This window comes from Camelus bactrianus, chromosome 3, assembly GCF_048773025.1.
Source record: "Camelus bactrianus isolate YW-2024 breed Bactrian camel chromosome 3, ASM4877302v1, whole genome shotgun sequence".
In the NCBI taxonomy this organism is placed as follows: Eukaryota; Metazoa; Chordata; class Mammalia; order Artiodactyla; family Camelidae; genus Camelus; species Camelus bactrianus.
The window spans coordinates 49750157-49762603 of record NC_133541.1 but is presented as its reverse complement, the minus strand read 5'-3'; the positions used below and the strand labels follow the sequence as shown (position 1 = coordinate 49762603).

Sequence of the window (12447 nt, the reverse complement as noted above, 5' to 3'; positions counted from 1 at the left end):
ATGACAGTAACATCATGTTTAGACATTTAGAAATCAAATCATGTTTATCTCATTTTAGCCAATACTACTCATGCCATTTTTACAATGGCTACACACAGAAGATGCGTTTCTTTGTGTGTGTACTAACAAATCAAATTGGGTATAATTAAAGCAGCTAAATTAAGGCTGTGATGCTCAAACTTAACATGCATCAGAACTGCCTGGAAGGCCTGTTCAAAGACTGCTAGCCTCACTCCAGAGCTTCTGACTTATAAGGCCTGCATTTCTAATCAGTTCTCAGGTGATGCAGACAGATGCTGCAGGTCCAAGGACCACACTTTCTGCACTGCTGAATTATGCTCAGTTAGTGCAAACCAATAATTTTTATTATCAAAGATTAACTATTTACTACTTAGAAGCAGCAATGGGGACAATTATAATTCTTATGACAGGTTGTTGCTCCTGAAATACAGCTTCTCTGTTTAAGTGGCTTTGTGCTTTGTATATTATATTAGCAGTGGGTAAGAAAAATGGTGAGAATTTGTGTAAAGAATTGAATAAAACTGATAACAGAAAAAACTCGAGCAAAATCTAGATATAAAATAATCAATTTGTTTGGTGAAGTTTAGATTTACACAGCTATGCCTTAATATCTAGTTTTAAATCTTTATGATTTAAATTCTTATAGAAAAAATAAATTGATTGCAAGCACAAAACCCCTTTTATTGAATCAGTTGCTTTTAAAACAAATTTTCTTAGGAATGCAAGTATCAATTCACAGTAGAAAGGACTGCATCGTATTTTGCCTTCAACTATTTATATTGGTCAGTAGTTTATACATTTAATGCATTCTTAACAGTGCTAACCAAGGTTAAAATTCTCTCCAGATAATACACAATGTGAAAGAGAAAAGGAAAATGTGGCTAGTTTGATAATGCCAGGTATGTTTCCAAAAAACCAAAATGTTTAATGTTAAATTCTTCACTAGCCCATTAAAAAAAAAAGCCTCAGCCTGATCATATTTTGGATGCTAACTTTCCCATGTAATCGATGATAATCACTTACCTACTGTTGGAGTATTGGCAGCACTTAATGAAGCAGAAGACGAGATAGAGGAAGAACTTTCTGCCCGGGCTAATGGAGCAGCAGGAGGTGGGCTGGTACTAGACGTTACAGGTGGGCTGAATGGCCTGGGCTTAAGAACAAAATATTATGTACCAAAATGCTAAAACAATTCCCCTCTTCTCAGAAAAGATTCTGAAGTATCAAGTAAGATTAATTTTAACATACTAAACCAAATTTATTGTGTTTCTTACAACCCACAGAGATGCCATATGTCAGTCATTTTCAAGAATTTATTAAAAGCTGAAAAGGCTATTTTAAAATAATGCTGTTTAGAGAATCTTGGTATGTAAAATATTTTCTGTATTTCAAGAAGTATGCTTAAGACACATTCTCAGAAGTTAAACAATATGAAGGCTTCTCATATACACTGCAAAACTGCTTCCCTTTTGGGTTACTCACTTTACTGCCTATTAAAAAATATTCCTCTGGATTCTTGCCAGCAATAAATGGATGAGCCTTAGGAGAAGGAAAAAAATAAAATTTTAAAACTTGTAGCTAATTTAATAGATAAAAATAAAATTGGCATTTCCCTTTTATGAATTGTCTATATTAGCTTTGTCTTACTGAGTCTGGGGACGTCTTAGTATTTATTACCCAAGCTTTCACTAACCCTTTTCTTTATTTAATGTAAATATTTTCTTCCTAAATGTTGCTTGCCCCTTACTTTCGGCGTTTACACATCTGTCCACATTTTCTTTCATAATTCCTTGTTAATGCTTCCTCATTGAGAAAGTTCACCCCATTCAGAGGTTTGAGAACATCTTAATTCTACTATCTTCCTATTTTCTAGTTAAAAATTACAACAAATATACAAAATATGATTCCAATCCATTTATCTTTTACTTTGGTGAATGGATTTTTTTCCTTCCAAATTCCTAATTGTTCCTGTAATGTGTTAGCAACACTTCCTGAGTTATTTCACTTTTTAAAATACGGACTATTGAGCTTAATTAAAAATAACCTTTTCCTGTTTATAAAAGTATTAAGTGAATGCAATATTTATTTAGTGCCTAATATGTGTCATGTCATGGGTACTAGATACAAAGCAGTGAACAGAAAAACATAGTTTCTGTCCCCAGTTATCTGAGGAACAAGAAAAACAAAAGGCAAAAACAAACCAAAAAGACTCCATAAGAAGCATTCACACATTAAAATTATTCAACTCTACATTGCATGAATATAAATGTATAGATATGTACTTTTATAAAAATCAGATTATACTGCCCAAAGTGCTTTATAATTAGTAAACCCCACACCCCCCAAATCAACTATTTTTAAAATATAGCTCCAGAGAATGGCCTTTTGATGACTCATTATGTACAGTAGGTTGGAAAAATATAGCAAGGTATACAAATGTGGCTGCAGATGTATACAGATGGAGGTAGTGCAGTACATGAGGCCAAATACTAAATTCAACAGCTGATCTGACTTAAAAGTTTGTAAAAATTTTATCTACTGTTGGGGCTGTTTCTCCTGTGGCAGCATGGCCTCATGGCCGGTATCAAGTGGTTGCACTTTACGATTCATAATTACAAAGTGCATTTCATAATTTTTTAGGAAAAAACAAAAACAGCTCTTCTCTCAAGTGGTTTTCTCTTACTTTCAAATGGCGCTGTCCAGTACAGTAACCACTAACACTTGTGGCTAGTTCAAACTTGAGCTGTATAAAATACACAGTGGATTCTGAAGACTTTGCATATACACAAAAAGAATACAAACTCCCAATTTTTATATTGATATGTTAAAATACGTTTAATATACTGAGTAAAATTATTAATTTTACTGTTTCTACTTTTTTTTAATGTGGGTACTAGAAAATTTTAAAGTATATGCTGCTTCTATTTCTATTGGACAGCACTACTTTAGAATACTACTTCTTAAACATTAACATGCATCAGAGTCACTCTGAGGGCTTGTTAAAACACAAATGCTGGGCCACTCTCTAGAATTTGATTTGTCTGAGGTAGGGCAAAGAAACTGCGTTTCTGCCAAGTTCCCAGGTGATGCTAATGCTGCTGGTCTGGGGAACACACTTTGAGAACCACTGCTCTAGAATAATAAGGATTTCTCTGTAGAGGTGTAGGGAGAGTGTGGTTATAGACCCTTTGCGCATGGAGTGAAAGGTATGAGCCTTCTCTCCAAAAAATACACATACAAGCATGCAAGGAAGAGTACTCCAATATAGCTGGAGAGAATTCGAATCAGCCCTACCTTTTTGGTGGGCACTACAACAGTAATCATTAAGAGTCTTAAAAATGTGTATACCATTTAGTTCATGAATTTTACTTTTAAAACTTTTACTAAGGAAATAGTGTCTGCAAAGAAACAAAAATATTCACTAAGGCATTGTTTATAATGAAGTCCTGGAAATAAACTAAATGTCAAATAATCAGATTTCTAAAAACTTTCAAAAATTTAATGCTGATAACAGGGTAGAAGATACAGCATTTATGCTCTGCAGCCACTTCAAATGATGTTCCCTGAAGCCCTCAGAGGGTGGTTTCTAAAAGGCTCTCAAGGCTTGGGTAGGGAGTAAAGTATGATGTGAAAAAATTATAAAAGTCCCATTTTTACTTAATTAGACTTACAACTTGAGACTATTTGACAAAGGATTCTACCACTTTAAAGAAGTCTGAAAATTATGGAATAATTTGATATAGAAAAACATTCCCCAAATATTTTCAAGTGAAGATTAAAAAATACATAAGGTATGACCTTTTATTTAAAAATATATACCATTCATGGTAACTAACTTTTATGAGCACTGTACTTGACAATGCTTTAAGTGTTTTACATATATTCACTCATTTAAGTCTCAAAACAGCCTATTATCATACTCATTTACCCATAAGGAAACTGAGACTCTAAACTTGTCTAATGGTGCTAGGGTAATTAGTGTCTAACAAGCCTGTGCTTTTAATAACTACATTTTACCAACTCTGGATAAATACTTACACATTAAAAAAAAATAATGAAAGGATATGTATAAAAATGTTAACAGTGGTCATTATTGGATGGTGAAATATATAGAAGGAATTTTTGTTTTCTGTTTTCTCTATTTTCAAAATTTTACAACATGATCACACACTGATTTTGTAATCAGGAAAAAACACATTAAGATGTAGTAATTTTTAATGCTGTAACCAGAAACTGACATACTGTAACTGGCTATACTTCAAAAAAAAAATGTAGTAATTTTCATATTACTTAAATAATAACCATCTCCTTGGGAGCTTGTACTGAGTTTTCATTTTCCTTCCACTAAGCCGGCTTGGATAGAAGATCAAAGAAAGATGTCACTGTTTCAACACTTGGTGCTCTTAGCTTTCTCATTTATTTATGAAACATTTCCTATCCTGAACCATGTGACAAGCGTGATGTAAAGTATTAACACATTAGTAAAGTATTAAGCATATAAAATTGGCTAAGGCTCTAGTGAGGGGAGCACACACACACAAAAGTAGTCCTCCCTTGGTATCCAGAGTATCTGCATATAACCTTTAGGAAGCACATTCTCCAGAGTACTTTGAATCATCTCTAAATTACTTATAATACCTAAGACAATGTAAATTCTATGTAAATAGTTGTACATGCAATGTAAATGCTATGTAAATAGTTGCTGTTGTGTGGCAAATTTGTTTTGCTTTTTGGAAATTTCTGGAGTTCCCCCCCCCCAAATAATTTGAATCCATGGATGCAGAACTCACAGATACTGAGGTCGACTGTGGGTCAACTGTGTATACAAGGTGATATACACACTAAAAGAAGCATAAGCAAAGTATATGGGTGTAAGGAAGAGAATGACTAAATCCAACAGGAGAGGAGTACTAATCAAAGAGGGCTTCACCTAGGTGGTGATATCTAGCAGGGTCTTAAAGAGAGCAGTTTCCTACATAAAAACTGAGGGGCATGTCAGATAGAAGCAGCACAATAAGAAGACATGGATGCATAAAACAGCATGTGTTTAGGGAAAAGTGGAAAGTTTCGAGTGGCTGGAACCTAGGCTGCAAAGAGGAGAAAGCTGGACAGTTTGGTAATGCAGATTGCTGAGGTAACTTTATCAAGAGCCTTGTACATTCACTTAAAACGTTCAACCACATGGATTGTGGAGTACCACTGGAGATGTATATCGGGAAAAAGATTAGGCCTGACATTTAGAAATTTAATTGTGGCAATTAAACTGGCAAGTAAAAGATGAAGCAAAGCAGAATAGACTGAAGGAGAGAAGACTGGCTTGAGAGAGTCTGACTCTGAGTAGAACTAATATATTTTCATTATCTGACAACTTTTAAAAACCAATGCCTTTTTTTTTTTTAAGCAATATGCACTTTTACAAGCCAGTTAAGTGATATGAACTGCAGATTCCTTATGTATAAAATAAAGATGGACTAGATGCCTACCAGGACTCCCCTGGCAGTGTACTTCTAAGGCCTAAGAACGGGCTACCTGCGTACTTGACTTCAATATTGGAATTTAAGTAGAATTATATGAAAATTGCTATTTAATTATGAAACAATGGATACTGAATTGTATTTTTTATCTTTTATCAACTTTCTCAGGAGAGCTCTTTCTTCCTGAACAATGGTTTTGCTCCACAGGTATGAACACTAAGATAATATGGGGAAGTAAAGAAAGTATTAGCTGGGATAACTTTTCTGTAGTTTGAGAAGCATATAGAAAAATATCATTTGTACATTTGCATTTTAAATCAAAACAGTTATAATTAAAAAAAAAAAACAACACCTGAGTACATACTATTTCATTAATCCCACTGAGTTTGCCTGAAGTAAGCTTTGGTCTGGAAGCAGGCCTTGGAGGTGGGACAATGGTGCCTATAGAAAGAGGAGTTGTGGGCCTGGCTGGTGGGTGGAAAGAGAGAATTTGAAGAAAATCATTAGTATGCAGCAATCCTTACATAAAAACATTCTATTATAGAACGACTAGGTTTCAAAGCTCATTTTTTTCAGGGTTTTTTTTTTTTTTTAACATTTTTTATTGATTTATTTTTTACAATGTGTCAAATTCCAGTGTTCAGCACAATTTTTCAGTTATTCATGGACATATACACACTCATTGTCACATTTTTTTCTCTAGGGTTTTTTTTTTTTAATATAACTATAGCTATTTATTGAAATGCTGCGAATCTATCAAATACACTTTTTTCAAAGCTACCAATAATATTCCTGAAAAAAATCATTAAATTCTCAGTTAAACTGACATACATACTATAAATTATATTCCTGTTTCAATTATTTATGCACATAAAAATTAAATCTAATAAATTAGCTGGTGAAAATAAACCAGTTTAGGGTCTAAGATCTTTAGTTTATTGCTAATACTTCTAACTTTATAGTTATGCAAGACCAAGCCTGTGAAGCAACATCTTCAGAATAACATGAGCTCTAAATAAAACATTACCTTAATTAAATCTGAAATCTCACTTTTAAGTTGAACCACACTGTACCATTTTTTGGTGACAATCAAAAATACCTCATTGGTTTACCAAAAAAAATTTCCCCAAATCACTAAAATTAATTTTTGGTAAATACAGAAAATCGTACCTTAAGTTTTCCTAAATCCTATATAAATTTAGTGTTCAATATTTTAACACCATTTTCAAACTTTACAATTTTATAAATCAGAAATACTAACCTCAGTATTCCTAATTAAAAATAACTCAGCATGGTAGAAACTAATGAAATTCAAGTATACATCAAAAGTCACAAATGTATTAGCATAATCAAAGCAAGTGTGAAGAATGGAAGCAAATACATTTAAACCAGCTTTAATTTCTTAAAATGACCTTCAAATCCTTTTGGACCATTCTAAAAGATGGGGCTATAATTCAGATTGAAGACTATAATATGGATGGGAAGAAATGTATTTCAATAAGCTCTGTAAGTTTACAGATGTGCAAAGTTAAAAATATATGAATAGGCCTAAGCATGTACATGACGAAGCAAATAGGAAAGCTGAGAACAGTAAGCTTGGGCAGCAGTGGAGGAGTGGAGGCATGAAAGGAAAGGGCATGGAGGTGACAGGAGAAGACATAAAAAAAACAGTCACACGCAGAAGTGAAGGTAAATGTATGGGGGTAAGGAATCATTTAGAAAGCAGATCATATGAAGAGCGAAAGGATGCAAGCACAGTTGAGACTGCTTGAAGAAAACATCAAAAAGCTGATAAGAAATCAAGCTTAGATCCTTCTTCCAGTCAGCACCAGTTCTTTCATGCTGCACCCCTGCTTTAAGCTGTACATTGGAAGAAATGTGCACTAACCTGAGGACCATAACACTTCTCTGAGCCATGACGTATTTCCTTTGAAGATATGTTCACTATCAATGAAACCAGCACTGACCAATACTCAATTTATTTCAAGCTTGTGATAGAGTTTAACATAGTAGAGACATTCACTCCTGAAGCTTCATTAATGATCATGTGGCCTGTCCAAATGGCATTTAGATTGACTCAAATCAAGCCTGGTTGAAGTTCAGCTCCTTCAAATAATCAGAATTTGCTTTTTGAAAAAAGCTAATACAGTATCTATTAACATCACTGTTTACAAATGAATCTATTAATTGTAAGTTAATAATAAATTTATAAATTATAAATCTATCTCTGTATGCCAATTAGGTACTGCTTTTAGGAGCCTCTGAAAGAGATTATTACAATTGATTACAGGCTTAAGTATCTTAATTGTGTTTTGTGGTGGTGGTGCGGGTGGTGGAGCTCACTTCTAAAAAATGTCTATTAGATACAGTATTTCAAGAAATAGGAAGTGACTTGTAAAGTTTAAAAACATAGGCAATAAGAGCTAATCTACATCTGCCTTCTGACATTACCTAAGGGGAAGGGACAAAGCATGTTTCCTGTAGCATTCTTCACCTGAACAAAGGTACAGACTAATCTAGAATCCAGAAGTAATGATAATGCAGAAGAGAAATTAGCAGCATTGTTAGCTGCTTCTGTTAGTAGTTTTTCAGGATATGTAATAGTATGGCAAAGGCCACTTTGATCCTCAGAGATGCAGCTGTTAGAAGATCTGTCATCCAAAGCATCAAGGAACCCAAAGGTATTTTCAACTTTATAGTGCAATCTCTGGAAAGCCTTATAAGTGCCACTGGAGTCAGTAATTTTAGCAAGTTCATCAGTAAAGGAAATCCACTGACTACAACCATGAAGCAAAAGGAAACTTTTGCTGGCTGGTGGTGGTGTTACAGCAGGATAACATAGAGGGTTGATGGAACAGTCTGGTAATGGGTTTTCTAGACCTAAAATCTGACCTGGTTTCAAGTAAAGATTCAATTGTTACACACCCAGACAAGTCAGTTTGGGAGAGAAAAGTAAAGCTGTATTCTGTTCACTGAGGTCAATAGAAGAAGAGGAAAGCAATTGAAAACAAGAAGTAACAGAAAAATTCTAGAAATAAAATGTAAATCTATATAGCCAAGTAATTCTTATTTCAGATTAATGTTACTTTAATACTCAAAGCTAGAAAAATTTAATACATGGAAAAGAGCTTGAAACCCAACTTTATATTAACCAAGGAAGATAAATAGGAGAAATAAGAAACTTAAAATATAGATGAGTAATATTTAAGGTCCAAAAATATATAAAGCCAGTATTATTCCTGTTTCCCAGAGGAGTAAAAGGTAATGTTAACAGTAAAAGTCTAAAAAGATATGACAAGGTATCAGTGATAGTGCTGTATACATGCGTTACTCGACAAAGTGCCTGTCTGGCTAGTAATAAAAGTTGAAACTGTTAGGAAGTAAGAGGAATTAATCAGTTTTGGAGTTAATATATAAAACTAGCCTAATATTTTTCAAAAGATAATCCTGTGGGGTTTTTACAGAACTCAGGTGCTCAATTAATCCACGGGTAGAGGAGAGATGGTCCATACTAGCACTTTATCAAAAAGGAAGTAGATGTGACATATTTACATTAAATTACATATAAATATTTTATTATATATAAATTTATTTATATGTAAATGATACATAATGTTTATTTATGTATCTACATGGTGGAAGAAGCAACTGAAACTACTTCTATACCAAGCTCTAAGTATGCTTTTTAAACATATAACATTTATCAGTTATTAACTAGAATTATTTTCTTCGAGACTGCTTTAGCTGAGATGGTGTCACTAATGAATTAAGATTCTTAAAGAGACAGAAGAGAGTAGGGAATAATCTGACAAACCACACCTTGCGAAAATGTGAAAATGGGTACCTGTGTAGATAATGTTAAGATGGGAGAGATGCACTGCAAAGAGGTGAAAGAAAATTTAAGACAAAATACCTATTTCACAATTTCACTTAGAACCAGTCTTATAAAACATCATAATGTATTCATAAGTTTTTATCAATAATTATATTCTGCTCAAGTGAAGACATAATCATAATTACTGCATAGCAGAATGTCTTTTCAACATCACTAACATTCTTTGAAGGGAAAAATAATTTTACATTATTTTTCAGAATAAATAGGAAGGTTTTAAAAGGCATACCAAAATAAATTTTAAAACACACAAAAGGTTAATTTTTTATCATTTCCTACCTACTAAACATCAAATGACAACTGAATGAAAATGTATTATTTTCTACCTGAGGTTGAAAGTGATATGGGCAAAACATTCTTTAGACAGGGAGCAAGAAAAGGGCATGTTTTTGAAAAGAATGAGACTGTGCTGAAGGAAATAGCAAAAAACAAAGGGTGTTATGAAGAAATTTCTATATAACTAAAAACTCTGTGATAACAAAGTGAAAGTTCTTATTAAAGATTTAAAAAATAAGTCATAAAAGAATATTAACAAAATTAAAAAACACTGCTTAGGACTCCTTTCAATCTAAAAACAAAAACACTATTCTGACATTTTCACTAAACAAAAAAGAGATGTTATTACAACTTCAGTTTTTCTTGTACAATTATTTTACTTACAAAATCTATTAGTAAGATTAGTTTCCTAAAACAAAATAGTAACAAAGCCCCACTGAGAGAGGCTATAATGCCACTTCAGAATATGTTCAATTATCTAGTGACTGTTTCTTGCTGTTTTACAAGTTTAGGTGCACATCACCTAATACTTTCTCTTCAAAATTCCCAATTGTTTCAGGGTAAGGTTGCCTAAAATCCATTTATAATTTCTTTTTAAAACATTTAGTTTCTAAACAGTCCAATTTTAAATATTAGTATTTATGTTATTATTTTGTTAATCTGCCAGTGTGTGATAAATAGAACAAAGACTTTAGAATCAGTAAGACCCAGGTTTGAGTCCATGCTTCATTTCCTAGTTATATGAAGTTCCTGGTCATCTCTGAGCTTTATTATTTTTCATCTATATAATAGAGACAATAAGAAGGATTCCATATAGCAGTTAATGAGGTGAAATCAAACAGAATGTGCAGATTTCAGCAGAGATGTAGCAGGAACTCCATCAATTCAAGTTCTCTTCCCACCATTCCAGCACTCCCTTAACCCCAACTGGCATTTCTGAAATCCCAGGGAAGGCTGAAGATCAACTTAAACTGATTTTATTTTCTCATTTTAAATAAGCAGTTTTATTAAACATGTTTTGATTCTTGACAGATGGGATTTTAATATTTTGAAGAAAAGAGAAATTTAATATATTCTTGCCAAAAACAACAACTAAAATTCATTCACCAAGTTCTTTCACGCATTTCTTGGGAAGTGCTAAAATCTTTCTGGAGAGCAGTTTGGCAATAAGCATCAATGGGCCTACTTTATGATTCATAAATCTTGCATTGGTAAATTATTATAAGGATATGAGAATGCACAAAATTTATTATATCCACAGATGTTCATAATACTAGAAAATCAGATGCAACTTGAGTGTCCATCAAGATAGGACTGATTAGATTAATGTATACATGCAGTTGAATAATGTTAAGAATTATTATTTGGGCACTGATATATAAATGATACCTAGAAATAAATATATAATATATAAATGAAAAAAAGTTGGTGTTTGATAAATTTTCATTCTTAAAGCCATGGTGTCTTTAAGGTATGTTAACAAAAACAGTGTAAAATCACTCTGATCTGGCAATATGATAGAGGACAAGTTAAAAAATTTTTGATCATTAAGTACAACATACAAGTAATGAATAAATGAATTAGAAAAAAGTAACTACTGCATTCCTTTACAGTTAAAAAAAAAAAAGTACATATATATATATTTACCTGATGATGATGAAGTTAGTGAAGCTGAAGAAGATGAATCAAGAGATGGTCCAAACAGGGGGTCCCAAGCAAGTAAATCACTGTTCCCTTTACTGCCATAACATTATAAAAGTAGATTTTACGCAAACGAGTATTTTATTAGTACAAAATCTAGTCACTTATTTTTATTTCATAGAAAAATTATAACAGCTCAGTATATATGATTAAAGAGTAAGATATTCTGCCAATTGACTATGTGAAGAAATTTAATTAGCAGATTTCATAAACTGGTATTTATTAACTGCTATAAGCAAACCTACAATAACATTATGTGAGGTTGGTAAGGGAGAGTAGAGACGATTAATCCCCACTGATTAAATCTTGTCATATTCTAACAATCTTAGGGGGCCTCAGAATGGAAATAATTTCAGCTTTACAAATGAAAAGCAGCACCGAGTCTAAATGACCTGCCTATCTATGGCAGCATAGCTAATTAATTCTACAGTAGTGTCAGGTCTGCTCATTCACATCTAGCATCCAGTCTTGGACAGAAAATTTCTTAAGTGATAGAAAATCAGGTAGAAATTTTAAAAGGCCATACTTACTTTCATAGGTGAAGAAAAAGGGTAAAAAAATTTTTTAAAGTACTTTTTAAGTACAAAATGGTGGCTTAAGCCCCATCTATATAAACTTCAAAGGTCTGATCACTGCAGTAGATCGTGCATAGGTGGGGTTTTTCCCTAGGCAATCCACTACCTGGCCCACTAAGTCGGTCTAGCAAAACGTCTGGGTCATTTATGCCTTTTTATGAGCGGTTACCAAAACCATGGACAAAATTAAGAGTATCAGCACTCTAGTTTCAAAAACAACATGTATAACCAAAGATTTTCTTCCACTGACTTCATGGAATCCACTGGACCCAGTTACTCTCAGGATTCAACTTCTGGCTCTTTAGTTTGTATTTAATACAGACTTTTATATAAATGTTTCTCTTTTTCATATTAGTCACAGCCCTTTTAAGATGCCTAATCTCTAGGATCTTGAGCATGTGATCTTTGCTACCACTTCTTTTTTTTAAATCCAGCTTTACTGAGATTTGACTGACAAATAAAAATTGTATATATTTACAGCATAAAAGAACATTAATCCCCATTTTAA

The 12447-nt window shown here is 33.0% G+C and overlaps 1 protein-coding gene across 5 annotated transcripts in view; it reads right to left on the bottom strand.

Annotated features, from left to right (window-relative positions):
* Positions 1 to 12447, bottom strand: part of FCHO2 (FCH and mu domain containing endocytic adaptor 2) — a 110401-nt gene that overhangs the window by 21196 nt on the left and 76758 nt on the right. For 3 of the 5 annotated variants that reach the window (XM_074359664.1, XM_074359661.1, XM_074359657.1), the window contains 4 exons: positions 11311 to 11402; positions 5860 to 5963; positions 1504 to 1560; positions 1045 to 1174 (listed from right to left, as the gene is read on the bottom strand). In XM_074359664.1, coding sequence (XP_074215765.1) covers positions 1045 to 1174; positions 1504 to 1560; positions 5860 to 5963; positions 11311 to 11402 — 383 coding nt within the window. The remainder of the gene's footprint in view (positions 1 to 1044; positions 1175 to 1503; positions 1561 to 5859; positions 5964 to 11310; positions 11403 to 12447) is intronic. The other 2 variants (XM_074359671.1, XM_074359659.1) reach the window with 1 other exon arrangement.